Source organism: Lissotriton helveticus, chromosome 3_2 (genome assembly GCF_964261635.1).
Source record: "Lissotriton helveticus chromosome 3_2, aLisHel1.1, whole genome shotgun sequence".
NCBI lineage: Eukaryota > Metazoa > Chordata > Amphibia > Caudata > Salamandridae > Lissotriton > Lissotriton helveticus.
This window is the reverse complement of record NC_136062.1, coordinates 490,729,517-490,751,414: the sequence shown is the minus strand read 5'-3', so window position 1 is coordinate 490,751,414 and position 21,898 is coordinate 490,729,517. Positions and strand designations below refer to the sequence as shown.

Sequence of the window (21,898 nt, the reverse complement as noted above, 5' to 3'; positions counted from 1 at the left end):
AATGGTGTTGCTATTTTTTTTGCTAATAAATTGCATTGTCAAGTTTAAAGTAAAACCTCAGACACAGATGGGAGATTTATTATAGTTAAAATTAAAATTCATGATTCAGTATTGTTTTTACTTAATATTTATGGTCCTACTGCTGATGACCCTGTGTTCTGGGCTAATATTACCACAGAAGTTTTAAAGTTGGGTAAAGTTCTGTTGATTGTTGGTGGTGATTTTAATGTTACTGCAGATCCTCTTTTAGATAGATTATCTAGTACTAAATTTCGTCCCCCTAAGGTTTTTTTATGCTTTCAAGTCCTTTCTGCATACCACCAAGTTGGCTGACATTTGGCGGTTACATTTTCCTACTGACAAATGTTTTACTTTTTTTTCTAATCCCCATAATTCACATTCTAGAATTGATTATTTTTTAATTTCCAATCAACTTCTTCAATCTGCAACTAATCCTATAATTGGTAATATTGATAATCTGACCATGCTTTGATTTATTTTGTTTTTCATCTACACTCCACTTTTGCAAAACAAACTAGATGGCGCATGAATACTGACATTGTTCTTAATGAACATAACAAACCGAAACTTTTACAGGCCATTCAAGATTATTTTTTATTTAACCCAGAAGACTCAACTTCTATGGTCACTAGATGGGACGCCTTTAAGGCTTATATTAGGGGTGTTACTATTTCTATCATGGCCTATGAGAATAAAACTTTTAATGCTCATATCAATCAGCTAGGTAAACAATTTGCTCACTTTGAAAGACTCTTCAGTACGTCCAATGATCTCCAATACAGAGTTAAGTTGCAAAAGCTTCGATATGAATTTAATTAGATTCTCAGTAAAAGAGCTGGTATTCAAATCTCCAAATCCAATGCAAAATTTCGTTTTAATGCCAATCGATCTGGAAAGCTTTTAGCGAATTATTTGCGTATAAAAAAAGATAAGACGCAGATCACTTCCATTCATGGTCCTAATGGCAAAATTGCTCTATCTCATAATGATATTGTTACTGAGTTTTTGGACTTTTACTCTAATTTATATAATAAACCAGATTTTCATGATACCTCCTTAATTGACTCTTTCTTAAATACTTATAATTTGCCCAAAATTTCGCTATCTGATAGGTCTACATTAGATCTTCCTATTACTATGGATGAAATTTTGACAGCCATTAAGTCTCTTCCAAAAAATAAATCTCCGGGCCCTGATGGCATTCCGGCAGAATTTTATGAAGATTTTCAAACCCAACTCTTACCTTATTTATTTCAACTTTTTACTTTTTTTGGTTCTTCGGGAACTACTTCAGGTTCTTTTACTGATGCTTTAATTGTTATTCTTCCCAAACCTGATAAAGATCCCACCCTGGTTTCAAATTATCGCCCTATATCTTTAATTAATCAGGATTGTACATTGTGTGCTAAAATTCTTGCCTCTAGATTATCCCCTATACTTGATTCTCTTATTCATCCTGATCAATCAGGTTTTATGAAGAATAGATATTCTGCAAATAACACCAGAACCCTATTGCATGTAATTGAACAAAGTTCTACTCTTACTGCCCCCTCAGGAATTATGGCTTTAGATGCAGAAAAAGCCTTTGATAAAATCCATTGGCAATATTTATTTAGGACCCTATTATCGTTTAATTTTGGCCCTTTGTTTTTCCGGATGATTTCTGCTTTATATTCTGCCCCAATGGCTAGGTTAGTTATCAATGGGCAAATATCACCTACATTTTCACTTTTTAGAGGTACAAGGCAAGGTTGTCCCCTTTCCCCACTTTTATTTTTGCTTGGAATTGAACCTTTCCTTCATCATATTAGACAATGTGATGATATTAAAGGCATTACAATAGCCAATGTTACTATCAAAACTTTAGCTTATGCTGATGATGTGTTATTATTTATTAGTGATCCTCTCTCTTTACTCCCTTCCCTCTTAGAAATCATTTCACAATATTCTTTAATTTCTGGTTATGACCTTAATATTAATATGTTTTCCCCCTAAATGTTTTCTGTACTCCTGATATGTTGCCTATGATTGACATTATTTGTCGAAGAGATAAATTGAAATATCTGGGTACATTATTTTCCTCCTCTGTTAAAGCTACTTTGGCAATGAATAGTGACTCTATTCTTGCTTATATTAGGGATAAAACGTCTAAATGGTCATCACTCCATCTCTCATGGTGGGATAGAATGGACTCTATTAAAATGACTATAGCTCTTAACTTTTTTTATACCCTTGCTATGCTCCCTACACAGCTTCCGATAAAATTTTACAAAGATGTTGACAGACTTTTATCCAAATTTTTATGGAATAATAAATCATCTCGTATTATTTATAAAAATTAAAAGTACCTAAATATAATGCTGGTTTTGGTTTTCCTGACTTTCACCTTTATCATAAGGCATTTATACTGAAACAAAGATCTGCATGGCTTCTTCCTACCCCCGTAATTCTTCCTCCTATTTGGTATTGTATAGAGAAATCTATTATTAATCCATTTCCATTTCTTACCCTACTTACTATGTCTAATAAATCTACAGTTTTGCGTCATTCAGTTATTATAAAATCTTCTAAACGAATTCTTAATGATTTAGATGCTAATTTTGCATCTCCTATTGGTAATACTGTGGATTCATCATTATGGCATAATAATGTTGTTAAATTGAATAGAAATACAAATTTTTGGAATTCATGGATTAATGCTGGTATTTATTATCTTAGAGACGTATATTGTAATAATGCCTTCGCTCCTTTTGATGTTTTGCAATCCAAATTTCAGCTCTGTAATTCTGATTTTGTTAAGTATGAATCTTTGTGTAATTCAATTTTAGACTCCTTTCCTCATGGTACTCCTTCTATTGTCTCTAAGGATTTACTTATTTATATTCAAGCTGTGTCTTCATCCTCACATACAGTTTCTATTTTGTAGAAGAAAATGGCTGACTCAGTAGGCAATAATTTACATGTAATTTCGACATTTTGGAATAGTGAACTTTCTCTTTCTTTATCTAATGACACTTGGAAAATTATTTGGCTTAATAGTATTTCGGGATGGCTTCCTGTATCGCTTTACCAGACTAGCTCTTACATCTTATTTAATTGTTTATGGACTCCTCTACGTTTATTCCATGCTTAGTTGCTACAATCTGATGTGTGTTGGCACTGTAAATTGCATACTGGTTCCTTACAACATATGCTCTTTGATTGCCCTTTCATTTCTAAATTTTGGTCTGATGTTTGGGGTATTATAATACAGATTCTACCTATTCAGGATGTCCTTTCCTACAAATTACTAATCTGTACATCAGTTGGTCATATGCATAATCTCACTGATTTGGAAAGATGCTTGCACTCTTTCAGTCCATGCGTGGTGGTCATGGGTTGTTTTTACAAGAAGAGGTGCACAATTATCTCTTTCCGGGATTAATCATAATTCCCATTTTTATCATTTGTTTTGGTCACCTATAGATACTTATTTGTTATTATAAATGTATTTCTTAATCTACTCTGCATTATATTGTTACAATTTTGCATTATTTCTATGTTAACCGTAACTAATATATATTTAAAATGATATAATCTGTGCTCCCTCTCCCTCTTCCCCTTCCCCTTCCCCTCTCTCCTTTTTCTTTTCTTCTTTCATCCTATTGTTGAATATAGAAATTCTTGCTACCTTTGTATAATATGCTGACACTTTTTTTTATTTTGTATTGCTCTTCTTTTCATAAGGTATTTTCGATTATGTTCACTATGTTTTTGTACTGTCTATTTTTGTCATTTATTCTGAAACTCAATAAAATCATTTTGAACACGAGAACAGTGAGCTATTAACGGTCATTAAAGAACTGCACGCACTCTGCAAAGTATAGATGCGTGCGCAGATGAAAGTTGCAATAAGGGTTCATTTAGGTAGAAATCATTCTGATTATTAAAGAGAACCCCCCAACTATGGTGTGAAGTTTTAAACTCTCTGGGGAAGATCTACAAGAAACTATCGCTGCTCGGTGCCGCAAGTCATTCTGCTGCGTCGTGCTGCGTTAGTTTCGAAACACAGGGAGGAGACATATTTAAAGCAATATATCGCATCTCTGTGCTGGCGCTCAAACTGCTGCCATGCGCCGGCGCAGGCACCTTTGCACCGTGGTGCAAGGATGATTGCATCATGGGGAGATTGTTTTTGTACAAGAAGGGGCCCCTTCCTGCACAAAATCAATCAATTGAGGTGATTTCCTCTTCCAATGCGTGCTGTAGAATGCAGCACACCTTGAAAGAGGAAAAAACAAGGAGAAATGAAAACATTTCTCCTCGTTGCACCTCGCTACGCCACCCCTAGGGTGGCGTAGCATTCAGACGCATCTCCAGGTTTACGATTTCTCGTAAATCTGGTAATGCATCGGTGGACATGGGTGTTCCGTGGGAACACCCACAGCAACACCCGTGTCCCGCCCCTAACACGCAGAGTGTTGAGTGAACAGGGGCGATATTTACAAGCACAGGTTAAGTCACGCAGGGTGACTTTATCTGTGCTTGTAAATATCCCTTAGCAGGCTGCGCCACCGGTGCGTCACGCAACGTGATGCACTAGCGGCGCTAGAGGCTTGTGAATCTGCCCTTGAGTTTGTGCTTCTCCAGAGCAGGCACTCTTAAACTATCCTGCCCACCCATATAGATGACGTCACCCCTACACCTTGTAGTCATCTGTCTTATGTAACATTTCCTATACACTGATTTACATAGCTATTGTGTGTTATGTAAAGTGCTCTGACACCCTACACTGGTATGAGTGGCGCTATAAAACAAATTAAATACATCTGAGATTGAGTGGTTACGGAGACTTGAGGGGCGATGTTAAAGGGTGGTGTTGAGGGGATCCGTCGTGGGGGTGGTCTCCACCTCTACCATGGATTGGGGGCGCTAACAACCATTGCGGCAGATTCTGGACCCTTGCACCCCCAGTGCTTGGAGCCACAGAGGAGTCAGTCTCTTCAAGGGGGGGCTACTGTGGTTATTCAGTAACTGCTCGCGCCAGGGCACAAATCCTGAAAAAAGAACTGGGGGGACTAACCTAGTTAATCAGTGAGCAAATGGGATCACAGAGCGTGACATCACGGCGCGTGACATCACAGGAAGTGGCATCACAAGAAGTGACATCTGGTCTTAAGGCCTCATATACTTCTTTAGCAGGTGTATCATGAGGACATTGGAGCACATTTCAAGTAAACTTGTAAACTCGCCTGAATTAGGCAGAAGATTCACACTTTTGTATGTGACATATAAAACAGTGTCGCCTTTTGTCAGCGTAAACCTTCCTCTAAAGCCATAGTGCTTTAAAAGAAAAAATAGTGATATCTAAATTATTACAACGCCTCCTCGGGGTAGTAAGTACTATATAAATGCTATTTATTTTGTAAAAATACTGGGAAAGACCGACACATCTGCAGTTCTTACAGTGCATGCATATCTCCTAAACAGAGCCTGAACAAAGTGAAAAGCTGCTTCTCAAGTATGTGTGAAGTGCTAACAAGGTGCGAGCCTTTGTTTCTCCTCTGCTGCATTTGCTTCTGGGTGTGAGGCTCCAGACTACTCCCAGCCCAGAGACTGGAACAAAAGGAGGCCTGATCGCCCCTCAAACTCGGTCCTTGTTAAGAGCCAGCAGCAGTCAGAAATAAGAGAGCCCCGACCCCGCCTGCACGTTGTTGTGATCGAAAGCAGATAACAAGGTGCAGGCGCTGCTGAGTGTCCCGGTGTTTGGGATTAACACCGGGAGGAATTTAGCATCTTTTTCAGTGGGGCCCAACTTCTTGACAGGGTGGACGGCGTCCCCCCTGTGAAAGAAGTGGGTGGACGCCGTCCACCCGCGGGTACCCCTGACTCGTGCCCTGGCTCGCACTTTGTACAACGCACCCCTCAGTCTGGGCATGGGGCTGAGTGCTTGGCGGGCGTGCTCCTCGCAGGGAACCTGATCGCTTCGAGGCGCTGCGCGGCACTTACGCATGATCTCCCGGATGGTGATGGCCTCCTTCAGCACCGCTGGTTCGCTCAGACCCGCAATGTTCTGCGCTCGGACCCGGAACCGGAGCTTGTCGCCCGTGGTGAGGTCCTTGACCACCAGAGTGGTGCGTTCCGTCAGCTCCGGGTGAGCAGCGACCCACTCTGACGCTGTGGGGGAAGGAGAGGACAGACGGTCAACTGGGAGCATGAGCCACCCCTAGCAAGAGTAGCGCCAAGTGACCACGCGCAGCGCACTGCGAGGGCAAACACAAAACAAAGGCTGCAATGAAGTCACAATGCACAAGAGAACGAGACAGCAGGACATGCTAGTATCGGACACGTGTGACGCACGACTGAGGACGACAAGGCTGCAAAGCAATAATCCAGCAGGAGTTCATATACAAAGAGAATCTGAGAATCTCTGAGAGGCGTGAACGGATGTAACAGAACACAGCAGACCTGTGACAGAGCTTCAAGTGGGATGAAAAAACTGGGGGTCTCTCAAAAGGGTGTGGCCGATGTAATTAAGAGGGTGGCTTAAATAAACATTAAAACTACAGATCTGTGCTTAGCATAGTGAGCCCCCCAACCAGTATTTTGCTTCTTCTGTCATTGCCTCCAGATATGATTCAACAAGTAACATTGCACCTACCAGAAACCAGGAATATTGGCTTTGCCAATGGTTGTTAGTTGCATAAGTTGAATAAGCAACAACTACCAATGCGCAGCATAACATATCAATAATGCTTCCGTTCTGAGATCATAACGAGTCTCTTTGAAGCCACATCAAAGGCAGCGCTGCTGCAGAGTTAAGATTTTTTATTCCACCCATTAGGTGAGGGCAAAACAAATGGAGAGCCCGACAGGGACCCTTCTCAGCACCTGTTCTTTAGAACTTCCGGTGCTGAGCACCAGCAGGACCCGGCCCACTTAAAGTTCTGCCTGTAACAAGGCTCTGCTGAGAGTGTGCAGACGTCTCTCCTGTGAGTGTGCGTCCCTCCTGTAAGACCGCTCTGCTGAGAGTGCGAGCATGTTACGTGTGCTGTGAGTGTGTACATGTCTCGCTGTAAAAGGGCTCTGCTGTGAGTGTGTACATGTCTCGCTGTAAAAGGGCTCTGCAGTGAGTGAGTACATGTCTGTCCTCTAACAAGGCTCTCCTATGAGTGTGTACATGCCCGTCTGTAACAAGGCTCCGAAGTGATTATGTTACATCTCTGTCGTGTAACACGGATCTGCTGTGAGTGTGTACGTCTGTCCTGTGACAAGGCTCTGCTGTGAGTGTGTACAAGGCTCAGTGTACAAGGCTCTGTTGTGGGTGTGTACAAGGCTCAGTGTACAAGGCTCTGCTGTGGGTGTGTACAAGGCTCTGTTGTGAGTGTGTAGAAGTCTCTGCTGTGAGTGTGTACAAGGCTCAGTGTACAAGGCTCTGCTGTGAGTGTGTACAAGGCTCAGTGTACAAGGCTCTGCTGTGAGTGTGTACAAGGCTCAGTGTACAAGGCTCTGCTGTGATTGTGCAGACGTCTCTCCTGTGAGTGTGCGTACCTCCTTTAACACTGCTCTTCTCTCCTGAGAGTGTGAACATGTCACCTGTGCTGTGAGTGTGTCCATGTCTGTCCTGTAACAAGGCTTTGCTGTGCATGTGTACAAGTCTTTGGTGTGCATGTATATATGGTTCTACTGGTAGTGTGTACAAGGCTCTGCTGTGTGTGTTTTACACAAGACTCTGCTATGCATGTGTACAAAGCTCTGCTGTAAGTGTACAAGGCTCTGCTGTGTGTGTTTTACACAAGACTGCTATGCATGTGTACAAAGCTCTGCTGTAAGTGTGTACAAGGCTCTGCTGTGTGTGTTTTACACACGACTCTGCTATGCATGTGTACAAAGCTCTGCTGTAAGTGTACAAGGCTCTGCTGTGTGTGTTTTACACAAGACTCTGCTATACATGTGTACAACGCTCTGCTGTAAGTGTGTACAAGGCTCTGCTGTGTGTGTTTTACATAAGACTCTGCTATGCATGTGTAAAAAGCTCTGCTATAAGTGTGTACAAGGCTCTACTGTCAGTGTACATGGTTCTGCTGTGAGTGTGTACATGGTAACCCTGGGCGGTGAACTCCCATCTGCTCACGGAGTTTGCGGAGTTTTCTGCACTCCGCATTACGCGGAGCTCGTGGAGCACAGTTTTTTTCCTTGCTCGCGTTAGTCAACGTCAAGTTGGTGACCGCGAGCGAGCAAAATCAATCTCCCGGCAAGATTTTTCCTTGTTCACGATCGTCAACATCAAGTTGGCGAGCGCGACAGTGGAAAATAAACATCCCGGCGAGATGTCTCAATGCGGAGTGGTCCGGTTTCTCATTGCGAGTGGTCGCGTATGCTCGAGACCGCCCGAGTTGAGAAACTGCTCATTCGTGTTGATAAAGCTGCAGCTTGAGTAAAAATCTACTCGAGCAGCAGAAAAGGAAACAAGGGACCGCTTACACCGGGAAAGGTGCAGTTCCCAATGATTGCACAGTGCGGACAAGCATCTGGCACTATGTAATCACCGTGAACAGCATTTTTCTATGGGACTTGCCGCTTGCGGAGCTCCGCGTAGTGCGGCGTTTTTTTTTTTGCCACTTCGCAGAGTTCCGCAGAATGCAACTCCGCAAACCCCATCCAGGGTTAGTACAAGGCTCTACTGTGAGTGTACACGGTTCTGCTGTGAGTGTGTACAAGGCTCTGTCGTGGGTGTTTACAAGGCTCTGCTGAGAGTGTGTAATATTGTTTATTTGAGCCACCCTCCTAATTACATCGGCCACACTCTTTTGAGAGACCTGCTGTGATTGTGTATGAGGCTCTGCTGTGAGTGTACAACGTTCTGCTGTGTGTGTGTACAAGGCTCTGCTGTAAGTGTGTACAAGGCTCTGCTGTGGTTGTGTACAAGGCTCTGCTGTGAGTGTGTAAAATGATCTACTGTGAGTGTACAAAGCTCTGCAGTGTATGTGTGTGTGTGTGTGTGCACAAGGCTCTGCTGTAAGTGTGTAGAAGGCTCTGCAGTGTATGTGTGTGTGTGTGTGTGTACAAGGCTCTGCTGTAAGTGTGTAGAAGGCTCTACTGTGAGTGTACAAGGCTTTGCAGTGTATGTGTGTGTGTGTACAAGGCTCTGCTGTAAGTGTGTACAAGGCTCTGCTGTGATTGCGATACATATATTTAACAAGGACCCCCTGAATACACAGAAATGTAGTTCCTAGACCAGGGAAAAACAATTGAATGGTATGTATCAATCTAGGCAACAAAAACAGTAAACATAGGAAGGGACTGAGCTACAACATTAGTTTTTGGTAAAAAGTATACAATTTTATTCAAAGTTATTAACATACATATAATTTCATGTTATACAATCAATATCAATAGTGGCAAATGTAACACGAAAAATAAAAGAATTCAAAGCATCATTAAAAATTCACATTCAAATTGGTACATGAATATACATAAGATAGAAACACAGTAAAAAAAGAGAAATGTGGCAAATGATATCTCTACGCGCGTTTCGGCGGACCAGCGCCTTCTTCTGGAGCAGCCACGATAGTTTTAAAAAATTGAAGTATAGTGTGAATGGATAGATCTGGTTCTTATATAGAAATTCTTTTCACTCGATTTCAGAAGATAATACTATAGACTATTTTGATTTGGATCCAGGGATGGGTTTCCAAATGCAATCTCTGCTGTCAGATGATTCCAAGAATTAGTCTTTTTTAGTTGTATATTTCCTGAGAGGTGTAGAAAAGTTTCATTTAAACCCGCCAACCGGAAGCAGACAAAAAATCAGAGGAATACTCATTTGCTTGACAAAGCGATACTATAATCCTCCTGATGTGGGGATCTTGTTAAAAATGGGTTCCTTTATGGTTAGGTTCCAATGGGGTTCAATAAATGAGGTTAAAATAACTCCCTGTCCAATAGATATTAACAGGGCTCCTGGCTTCCGGCGGCGGGATATGGGGTTTCTGTATTCCTTTCACGACCGATAGTAGATGATGCTTTGAATTCTTTTATTTTTCGTGTTACATTTGCCACTATTGATATTGATTGTATAACATGAAATTATATGTATGTTAATAACTTTGAATAAAATTGTATACTTTTTACCAAAAACTAATGTTGTAGCTCAGTCCCTTCCTATGTTTACTGTTTTTGTTGCCTAGATTGATACATACCATTCATCTGCTGTGATTGCGTACAAGGCCCTGCTGTGTATGTGTACAAGGATCTGCTGTGTATGTGTACAAGGCTCTGCTGTGTATGTGTACAAGGATCTGCTGTGTATGTGTACAAGGATCTGCTGTGTATGTGTACAAGGATCTGCTGTGTATGTGTACAAGGATCTGCTGTGAGTGTGTACAAGGCTCTGCTGTGACTGTGTACAAAGCTCTACTGTGAGTGTGCAAGGCTCTGCTGTGAGTGTGTACAAGGCTCTGCTGTAAGTGTGTATAAGGCTCTGCTGTGAGTGTGTACAAGGCTCTGCTGTGATTGTGAACAAGGCTCTACTGTGTGTGTACAAAGCTCTACTGTGAGTTTACAGGGCTCTGCTGTGAGTGTGTACAAGGCTCTGCTGTGATTGTGTACAAGGCTCTACTGTGTGTGTACAAGGCTCTACTGTGTGTGTGTACAAGGTTCTCCTATAAGTGTGTATAAGGCTCTGCTGTGATTGCATACAAGGCTCTGCTGTAGGTGTGTACAAGGCTCTACTCTGAGTGTACGAGGCTCTGCTGTGTATGTGTGTGTGTATACAAGGCTCTGCTGTAAGTGTGTGTAAGGCTCTGCTATAAGTATACAAGGCTCTGCTGTGAGTGTGTACAAAGCTCTACTGTGAGTGTACAAGGCTCTGCTGTGTATGTGTGTGTACAAGGCTCAGCTTTAAGTGTGTAGAAGGCTCTGCTGTAATGTGAGTGTGTGCAAGGCTCTGTTGTGGGTGTATACAAGGCTCTGTTGTGGGTGTTTATAAGGCTCTGCTGTGAGTGTGTACAAGGCTCTGCTGTGATTGTGTACAAGGCTCTGCTGTAATGTGAGTGTGTTCGAGGTTCTGCTGTGTGTGTGTACAAGGCTCTGTTGTGGGTGTGTACAAGGCCCTGCTGTGTGTGTGTGTGTGTGTACAGGGCTCTGCTGAGAGTGTGTACAAGGCTCGAGTGTTTTTGCGTGTGTGTATGTGTGTGTACAAGGCCCTGCTGTGAGTGCATGCAAGGCTCTGTTGTGGGTGTGTACAAGGATCAAGGTTTTGTACAAGGCTCGTGTGTGTGTGTACAAGGCCCTGCTGTGTGTGTGTGTGTGAACAAGGCTCTGCTGAGAGTGTGTACAAGGCTCAAGTGTTTGTGTGTGTGTGTGAATGTGTGTACAAGGACCTGCTGTGAGTGTGCGCAAGGCTCTGTTGTGGGTGTGTACAAGGATCAAGGGTGTGTACAAGGCTTGCGTGTGTGTGTGTGTGTGTTTGTACAAGGCCCTGCTGTGAGTATGTACAAGGCCCTGCTGTGAGTGTGTACAAGGCTCTGCTGAGAGTGTGTACAAGGCTCAAGTGTTTGTGTGTGTGTACAAGGCCCTTCTCTGTGTGTGTGTGTATACAAGGCTCTGCTGAGAGTGTGTACAAGGCTCAAGTGTTTGTGTGTGTGTGTGTGTACAGGGCCCTGCTGTGAGTGTGTGCAAGGTTCTGCTGAGAGTGTGTACAAGGCTCGAGTGTGTTTGTGTACAAGGCTCTTTGAGTTGTGGTGTGTGCTAGTGTGCCCTTTTGTACCGCTTTTGGCCACCATAAGTGTGGCAGGGTATGCTCAGACGTGAGTCCCTTGCTCACTTTGCCACTGGATTCAAGCAAGCCGGGCTGAAGACGGCTGGAATGCCAGAAACCGGTCCTTGGAAGCTTGTTTCCGGTCCAGGGAAGGCATGGCTTGGCGGTTCGGGCTGGACTGTTCCCATGAGGCACAGGGTCAGACTGATTTGCATATAGCCATGTCTGAACTGGGGTGGCAGAGTGGGCTAAAGAACGGTGATGGATCAAACCCAGATCTTTTGACTGGGTGTGAGTGTTTGATTAGTTCTGATGCTCCGTACATCACCACCCCTTTTTGTACCGCTTTTGGCCACCATAAGTGTGGCAGGGTATGCTCAGACGTGAGTCCCTTGCTCACTTTGCCACTGGATTCAAGCAAGCCGGGCTGAAGACGGCTGGAATGCCAGAAACCGGTCCTCGGAAGCTTGTTTCCGGTCCAGGGAAGGCATGGCTTGGCAGTTCGGGCTGGACTGTTCCCATGAGGCACAGGGTCAGACTGATTGGCATATAGCCATGTCTGAACTGGGGTGGCAGAGTGGGCTAAAGAACGGTGATGGATCAAACCCAGATCTTTTGACTGGGTGTGAGTGTTTGATTGGTTCTGATGCTCCGTCCATCACCTCCCCCTTTTGTCCCGGTTAAGGGTTACAGGCAGCAGGCACTGAGGTTCCTTACATATGTTCTAGGTCTTAAGTTTTGGTTTTAAAACTAAATCCTTACTTTACTACTACTAAATACCTTCTGTGAATACCAAAAGTAGTACGTTTAGGATTTTGTCTCATATTAGTTTTGTGAATCCGCCCCCCGGTTGTTTAATAAGTAGGGCTCCTCTAATACTGTCCTTCCCTCCATTCCTAGTCCTTTCTCTTTTCCCTCTTCCAATCAGAGCATTTGCACCTAGACACCCTCGGGTATTAGTACACGTTACAAATTAACATTTCATTTCCTTTCATAGGACCCTGCAGACCCCTGGTCCACACAGATACTCACATCCTTCTTTGCAGTACTCCACGAGGTATCCATCCAGGCCACCGGCCCCGATGCGCTCCGGAGGCCTCCACCGCAGGGTGATGGTGGTGTCAGAGATGTCCTCCACAGACAGGTTGTTGGGTTCACTTGGAGGAGCTGAGAACACAAGAAGGCGATAAATGAGGGATCTCATCAGAGCTGTTCACACCGGGGTCTGGAGGGGAGGCGAGGCGACGTTGGGGCATCCGACATTCACCCTGCGCAGGACTAAGACAGAGGGCTGAGCCAGCAGCAAGGGGTGTGATCCTCGACCTGACACACTCTTTTGTACATGGCATCAGTAGGAGTGAGAGTCTTGGCGGGCCCGTGATCCATTCCTTTATTTGTACGCGACAAAAATGTATGAAATATAAAGAATAATCCCAGTTAATATTTGAAGGGTAAATTTAGTAATTTAATAAAAACTTCAAACTGATACTGTGAGGGAAAATGAAGTAATTCAAGAATATCTCATGATTCAGCCAGTTTAAAGTTTATAGAATATTTACGGTGTTTTTGGGTCATACAGTGGTAAGCTGTTATTTTTGGCTTAATGAAACTGAAGTGGTATATACCTGAAGCCTTCGCAGGGTGATAAGAAGTGGGAAGAGAAGAAGTCAGGGCGGGGAGAGAAAGATTGAGACAATGTGAGAAGAAACAGAAAGCTGACAGCGGGTACAGGTTGGGATGTGTGGAATGGAAGCAGATAGTGGCGTACAGAAGACCCGACTCCCCAACGTACCGATGGGCACGAACGGCTGCGATGGCTCGCTGGGTCGGGACATGCCAATGGCGTTCACAGCATAGACACGCATCTCATAGGCAACGCCTTCAATCATCCGCTTCGCTTCAAAGGTGAGCTCCTTCAGGAGGTCGAAGTTCAGCCGCATCCAACGGTAACTCTTCTTCTTCTTGCGTTCCAGGATGTAACCTGTGGGGAGGGAAGGACAAAGGCTTCACACAGGTTCAGAAGGTCGGAGCAGCCCATCTGTGCTTAGTGGTCACATGTCAAGGACTGGTGGGGTCGCGGGTGAAGGACTGGGCGGTCATGTGTCAAGGACTGGTGGGGTCATGTGTCAAGGACTGGTGGGGTCATGTGTCAAGGACTGGAAGGCTCGCGCATCAAGGACTTGTGGGGTCCCCGGAAGCTTGTTTCCTTCCCAGTGTAAGAATTGGCTTGGTAGTTTGGTTTGCCCTGTTCCCATCATGCACTGGGACAGGAACAGACTAATTTGCATATAGCCAGGTTCTGAACTGGGATGGGGCAGTGAGCTAAAAAACGGTGTTGGATCTAGCCCTGATCTCTTGACTGGGTGAGAGTATATTCTGCTTAATTCAGAAACTCTGTCCATCACCACCCCTTGTTGTTAAATATTTTGTCCACCCTAAGCGTGGAAGGGTATACTCAGATGTGAGTCCCTTGCTCATTGCACCATCAGGATTCAAGCAAGCCGGGCCGACGACGCCTGAAATGGCAGAAACCGGTCCCCGGAAGCTTGTTTCCTTCCCAGTGTAAGAATTGGCTTGGTAGTTTGGTTTGCCCTGTTCCCATCATGCACTGGGACAGGAACAGACTAATTTGCATATAGCCAGGTTCTGAACTGGGATGGTGCAGTGAGCTAAAAAACGGTGTTGGATCTAGCCCTGATCTCTTGACTGGGTGAGAGTATTCTGCTTAATTCAGAAACTTTGTCCATCACCACCCCTTGTTGTTAAATATTTTGTCCACCCTAAGCGCGGAAGGGTATACTCAGATGTGAGTCCCTTGCTCATTGCACCATCAGGATTCAAGCAAGCCGGGCCGACGACGCCTGAAATGGCAGAAACCGGTCCCCGGAAGCTTGTTTCCTTCCCAGTGTAAGAATTGGCTTGGTAGTTTGGTTTGCCCTGTTCCCATCATGCACTGGGACAGGAACAGACTAATTTGCATATAGCCAGGTTCTGAACTGGGATGGTGCAGTGAGCTAAAAAACGGTGTTGGATCTAGCCCTGATCTCTTGACTGGGTGAGAGTATTCTGCTTAATTCAGAAACTCTGTCCATCACCACCCCTTGTTGTTAAATATTGTGGGGTCATACGTCAAGGACTGGTGGGGTCGTGCGTCAAGGGTCGTGTGACAAAGGCTGGTGGGGTCGCGCGTCAAGGGCTGGTGGGGTCGCGCGTCAAGGGCTGGTGGGGTCGCGCGCCAAGGGCTGGTGGGGTCGCGCGTCAAGGGCTGGTGGGGTCGCGCGTCAAGGACTGGTGGGGTCATGTGTCAAGGACTGGTAGGCTCGCGCGTCAAGGACTTGTGGGGTCACTCGTCAAGGGCTGGTGGGGTCGCGCGTCAAGGGCTGGTGGGGTCGCGCGCCAAGGGCTGGTGGGGTCGCGCGTCAAGGGCTGGTGGGGTCGCGCGTCAAGGACTGGTGGGGTCATGTGTCAAGGACTGGTAGGCTCGCGCGTCAAGGACTTGTGGGGTCACTCGTCATGGGCTGGTGGGGTCGCGCGTCATGGGCTGGTGGGGTCGCGCGTCATGGGCTGGTGGGGTCGCGCGTCATGGGCTGGTGGGGTCGCGCGTCATGGGCTGGTGGGGTCGCGCGTCATGGGCTGGTGGGGTCGCGCGTCATGGGCTGGTGGGGTCGCGCGTCATGGGCTGGTGGGGTCGCGCGTCATGGGCTGGTGGGGTCGCGCGTCATGGGCTGGTGGGGTTGCGCGTCAAGGGCTTGTGGGGTCGCTCGTCAAGGGCTGGTGGGGTCGCGCGTCTCGGGCTGGTGGGGTCGCGCGTCTCGGGCTGGTGGGGTCGCGCGTCTCGGGCTGGTGGGGTCGCGCGTCTCGGGCTGGTGGGGTCGCGCGTCATGGGCTGGTGGGGTCGCGCGTCATGGGCTGGTGGGGTCGCGCGTCATGGGCTGGTGGGGTCGCGCGTCATGGGCTGGTGGGGTCGCGCGTCATGGGCTGGTGGGGTCGCGCGTCATGGGCTGGTGGGGTCGCGCGTCATGGGCTGGTGGGGTCGCGCGTCATGGGCTGGTGGGGTCGCGCGTCATGGGCTGGTGGGGTCGCGCGTCATGGGCTGGTGGGGTCGCGCGTCAAGGGCTGGTGGGGTCGCGCGTCAAGGGCTGGTGGGGTCGCGCGTCAAGGGCTGGTGGGGTCGCGCGTCAAGGGCTGGTGGGGTCGCGCGTCAAGGGCTGGTGGGGTCGCGCGTCAAGGGCTGGTGGGGTCGCGCGTCAAGGGCTGGTGGGGTCGCGCGTCAAGGACCGCTGCTGGTGATCACAGGAAAAGCATGTCTGCAAGCATGGGCCAACCAGCGACAGACACATGTATGAAGATCACCCCAAGAGATGTTTTTACCTTCCATTCACATGTTTTGAAGACAACAAATTTGTTTCAAGGAGAGAGTAGATAAAAATACAATATGTGATTAATTAAGCTGAAGCTCATCCCCAGTGCATGAGTTGACTGGTCACACAGAAGACACCCAAGGGAGGTGCGTCTGTTGGAAATCAGAACATGATCTAACAGGCCGGTGCTTCTGAAAAGAGTGATAGGTCTGGAGAAGAGTCCGTGATACGTCAGCCACTTTCAACCTGGTTAAGTTATGAAAGGAGGATTAGGTAAACTAACACTAGTTAAGTATGGCATGAGAGGTGGGTACATTCAGGTTAGCCAGGGTGTGGAAAGGGGGACAGGTTCATTAACCTTAATGTATGAAAGGAGTGGCAAGTACATGTAGGCTAGTTAGGATGTGGAGGAAGGCACATGTACATTCAGGCTAGTCAGGGCATGGAAGCAGGGGTCTGTACACCTAGCCTAGGTAGAGGAAGGGAGGAGGGGTATATACATTTATGCCAGTTAGGGTATGGAAAGCGGGTAGGTAAGTATAAGCTAGTTAGGGTATGGAAGAAGGGGTAGGCACAGTTAGGCTAGTTAGGGTATAGCCGGGACATTTAAACTAGTTAGGGTATGCAAAGGAGGTAGTTAAGTATAGGCTAGTTAGGGTATGAAAGAAGGGTTAGATATGTTTAGGATAGTTAGGGTATGGAAGGAGAGATATGTACATTTAGGCTAGTTAGGGATAGCAGGAGAAGTAGGTACACTTAGGCTAGAGTATGGAAGAATGGTAGATATATTTAGGTTATTAGGGTATGGAAGGAGGGTATGGTAGGTAGGGTTGGAACATTTTGGTTAGTTAGGCTATGGAAGGAAGCATGGGTACATTTAGTTAAGGGTATGGAAAGAGGGCTAGGTTAGCTAGGGTATGGAAGGAATGATAGATACATTTAGGTTAGTTGGGGTATAGCAGAAGAAGTGGGTACAGTTAGGCTGGTCATGGGATGGAAGATGGGGTAGCCAGATTTAGGTTATTAGGAGTATTGAAGGAGGTGTGGGAGCATTTTATTTTAGTCAGGGTATGTAAGGTAGGGTTGGTAGAGTTAAGTTAGGGTATAGTAAGAGGGCTAGGTACATTTAGGTTAGTCAGGGTATGAAAGGAACAATTGGTATATTTAGTTTAGGGTATGGAAAGATGGCTAGGTTAGTTAGGGTATGAAAGGAACAATGGGTAAATTTAGTTGAGGGTATAGAAAGAGGGCTAGGCTAGTCAGGGTATGGAAGGAATTATGGGTACATTTCGGTTAGTTAGAGTATAGCACAAGAAGTGGGTACAATTAGGCTAGCCATGGGATGGAAGATGGGGTAGGCACATTTTGGCTATTAAGGGTATTGAAGGAGGTGTGGGAACATTTTATTTTAGTCAGGGTATGGAAGGTAGGGTTGGTACATTTAGGTTAGGGTATAGTAAGAGGAATAGGTACATTTAGGTTAGTCAGGGTATGAAAGGAACAATGGGTATATTTACTTTAGGGTTTGGAAGGTTGGCTAGGCTAGTCAGGGTATGAAACTAAGGAACAATGGGTACATTTAATTGAGGGTATGGAAAGAGGGCTAGGCTAGTCAGGGTATTAAAGGAACAATGGGTACATTTAGTTGAGGGTATGAAAGAGGGCTAGGCTAGTCAGGGTATGAAAGGAACTATGGGTACATTTAGTTGAAGGTATGAAAGAGGGCTAGGCTAGTCAGGGTATGAAAGGAACAATGGGTACATTTAGTTGAAGGTATGAAAGAGGGATAGGCTAGTCAGGGTATGGAAGGAATGATGGGTGCATTTAGTTGAAGGTATGAAAGAGGGATAGACTAGTCAGGGTATGAAAGGAACAATGGGTGCATTTAGTTGAGGGTATGCAAGATGGCCCGGCTAGTCAGGGTATGAAAGGAATGATGGGTACAATTAGGTTAGTTAGAGTATAGCACAAGAAGTCGGTACAATTAGGCTAGTCATGAGATGGAAGATGGGGTAGGAACATTTAGGCTAGCTAATGGATAGCAGGTGGGGTGAATATAGTTAGGCTAGCTAGGGTTTGACAGGAGCAGCAGGTACATTTCGGCTAGTAAGGGTACGGAAGGAGTGGTTGGCACATTTACTTAGGGTATAGCCGGAGGGTTTTTACATTTAGACCAGATGGGGTATGGCAGAAGGGGTGGGTGCATTTCGGGTAGTTGGGTGTACAGTCTGAGAGTTGGTACTTTAAGCTATTCAGGGAGTCAAAGGAGAGGCAGGCACATTCAGGTTAGTTAGGGTATCAAATGAGCGGCAGGCACATACAGGTTAGTTGGTGTGGAGTAGGAGGATTAGGTACATTTAGGCTTTTTAAGGTCTGGCAGGATGGACAGCCACATTTAGGCTAGTAAGGGTATGGAAGGTGTGGTTGGTACATTTAGGCTAGTTAGGGTGTAACAGGAAGCGTAGGTATATTTGGACTGGTCAGGGAATGAAAGGAGGGGTAGATACATATTGGGTAGTAAGTGTATGAAGGGGGTGGAGGTGTGTTAGGCTAGTTGGGGCATCGAAGGGATATTAAGTACATTTAGGTTAGTTCGGCTATGGAAAGAGGGGTAGGTACATTTAGGCAAAATAGGATGTAACAAAAGGGGTAGGTGCATCTAGTCCTAGCTAGGGTATAGGAGGAGTGGTAGATACAGTTAGGCTAGCTAGGGTATAGGAGGAGTGGTAGATACATTTAGGCTAGCTAGGGTATGGAAGGAGTGGTAGATACAGTTAGGCTAGCTAGGGTATGGCAGGAGTGGTAGATACAGTTAGGCTAGCTAGGGTATGGAAGGAGTGGTAGATACAGTTAGGCTAGCTAGGGTATGGGAGGAGTGGTAGATACAGTTAGGCTAGTTAGGGTATGGGAGGAGTGGTAGATACAGTTAGGCTAGCTAGGGTATGGGAGGAGTAGTGGATACAGTTAGGCTAGCTAGGGTATGGGAGGAGTAGTGGATACAGTTAGGCTAGCTAGGGTATGGGAGGAGTGGTGGATACAGTTAGGCTAGTTAGGGTATGGGAGGAGTGGTAGATACAGTTAGGCTAGCTAGGGTATGGAAGGAGTGGTAGATACAGTTAGGCTAGCTAGGGTATGGGAGGAGTGGTAGATACAGTTAGGCTAGCTAGGGTATGGGAGGAGTGGTAGATACAGTTAGGCTAGCTAGGGTATGGAAGGAGTGGTAGATACAGTTAGGCTAGCTAGGGTATGGAAGGAGTGGTAGATACAGTTAGGCTAGCTAGGGTATGGAAGGAGTGGTAGATACAGTTAGGCTAGCTAGGGTATGGGAGGAGTGGTAGATACAGTTAGGCTAGCTAGGGTATGGGAGGAGTAGTGGATACAGTTAGGCTAGCTAGGGTATGGGAGGAGTAGTGGATACAGTTAGGCTAGCTAGGGTATGGGAGGAGTGGTAGATACAGTTAGGCTAGCTAGGGTATGGGAGGAGTGGTAGATACATTTAGGCTGGTTAGGGTATGGGAGGAGTAGTGGATACAGTTAGGCTAGCTAGGGTATGGGAGGAGTAGTAGATACAGTTAGGCTAGCTAGGGTATGGGAGGAGTAGTGGATACAGTTAGGCTAGCTAGGGTATGGAAGGAGTGGTAGATACAGTTAGGCTAGCTAGGGTATGGGAGGAGTGGTAGATACAGTTAGGCTAGCTAGGGTATGGGAGGAGTGGTAGATACATTTAGGCTGGTTAGGGTATGGGAGGAGTAGTGGATACAGTTAGGCTAGCTAGGGTATGGGAGGAGTAGTAGATACAGTTAGGCTAGCTAGGGTATGGGAGGAGTAGTGGATACAGTTAGACTAGCTAGGGTATGGGAGGAGTGGTGGATACAGTTAGGCTAGCTAGGGTATGGGAGGAGTGGTAGACACAGTTAGGCTAGCTAGGGTATGGGAGGAGTGGTAGATACAGTTAGGCTAGCTAGGGTATGGAAGGAGTGGTAGATACAGTTAGGCTAGCTAGGGTATGGGAGGAGTAGTGGATACAGTTAGGCTAGCTAGGGTATGGGAGGAGTGGTAGATACAGTTAGGCTAGCTAGGGTATGGGAGGAGTGGTAGATACATTTAGGCTGGTTAGGGTATGGGAGGAGTAGTGGATACAGTTAGGCTAGCTAGGGTATGGGAGGAGTAGTAGATACAGTTAGGCTAGCTAGGGTATGGGAGGAGTGGTGGATACAGTTAGGCTAGCTAGGGTATGGGAGGAGTGGTAGATACAGTTAGGCTAGCTAGGGTATGGGAGGAGTGGTAGATACAGTTAGGCTAGCTAGGGTATGGAAGGAGTGGTAGATACAGTTAGGCTAGCTAGGGTATGGGAGGAGTAGTGGATATAGTTAGGCTAGCTAGGGTATGGGAGGAGTAGTGGATACAGTTAGGCTAGCTAGGGTATGGGAGGAGTGGTGGATACAGTTAGGCTAGCTAGGGTATGGGAGGAGTGGTAGATACAGTTAGGCTAGCTAGGGTATGGAAGGAGTGGTAGATACAGTTAGGCTAGCTAGGGTATGGAAGGAGTGGTAGATACAGTTAGGCTAGCTAGGGTATGGGAGGAGTGGTAGATACAGTTAGGCTAGCTAGGGTATGGGAGGAGTGGTAGATACAGTTAGGCTAGCTAGGGTATGGCAGGAGTGGTAGATACAGTTAGGCTAGCTAGGGTATGGGAGGAGTAGTGGATACAGTTAGGCTAGCTAGGGTTTGGGAGGAGTGGTAGATACAGTTAGGCTAGCTAGGGTATGGGAGGAGTAGTGGATACAGTTAGGCTAGCTAGGGTATGGGAGGAGTGGTAGATACAGTTAGGCTAGCTAGGGTATGGGAGGAGTGGTAGATACAGTTAGGCTAGCTAGGGTATGGGAGGAGTGGTAGATACAGTTAGGCTAGCTAGGGTATGGGAGGAGTGGTAGATACAGTTAGGCTAGCTAGGGTATGGGAGGAGTAGTGGATACAGTTAGGCTAGCTAGGGTATGGGAGAAGTGGTAGATACAGTTAGGCTAGCTAGGGTATGGGAGGAGTGGTAGATACAGTTAGGCTAGCTAGGGTATGGGAGGAGTCGTGGATACAGTTAGGCTAGCTAGGGTATAGGAGGAGTGGTAGATACAGTTAGGCTAGCTAGGGTATGGGAGGAGTGGTAGATACATTTAGGCTGGTTAGGGTATGGGAGGAGTAGTGGATACAGTTAGGCTAGCTAGGGTATGGGAGGAGTAGTAGATACAGTTAGGCTAGCTAGGGTATGGGAGGAGTAGTGGATACAGTTAGGCTAGCTAGGGTATGGGAGGAGTGGTGGATACAGTTAGGCTAGCTAGGGTATGGGAGGAGTGGTAGATACAGTTAGGCTAGCTAGGGTATGGGAGGAGTGGTAGATACAGTTAGGCTAGCTAGGGTATGGGAGGAGTAGTGGATACAGTTAGGCTAGCTAGGGTATGGGAGGAGTAGTGGATACAGTTAGGCTAGCTAGGGTATGGGAGGAGTGGTGGTTACAGTTAGGCTAGCTAGGGTATGGGAGGAGTGGTAGATACAGTTAGGCTAGCTAGGGTATGGGAGGAGTGGTAGATACAGTTAGGCTAGCTAGGGTATGGAAGGAGTGGTAGATACAGTTAGGCTAGCTAGGGTATGGGAGGAGTGGTAGATACAGTTAGGCTAGCTAGGGTATGGGAGGAGTGGTAGATACAGTTAGGCTAGCTAGGGTATGGGAGGAGTGGTAGATACAGTTAGGCTAGCTAGGGTATGGGAGGAGTAGTGGATACAG

General features: G+C 46.2%; 1 protein-coding gene across 1 annotated transcript in view; it reads right to left on the bottom strand.

The window, feature by feature from the left end:
• The window catches only part of MYBPC3 (myosin binding protein C3), a 365,826-nt gene that overhangs the window by 94,307 nt on the left and 249,621 nt on the right, over nt 1-21,898 (bottom strand). Inside the window, exons 20-22 of the mRNA XM_078684451.1 lie at nt 13,554-13,742; nt 12,794-12,928; nt 6,010-6,177 (exon numbers count right to left, since the gene is read on the bottom strand). Of these exons, the coding sequence (XP_078540577.1) occupies nt 6,010-6,177; nt 12,794-12,928; nt 13,554-13,742 (492 nt within the window). The remainder of the gene's footprint in view (nt 1-6,009; nt 6,178-12,793; nt 12,929-13,553; nt 13,743-21,898) is intronic.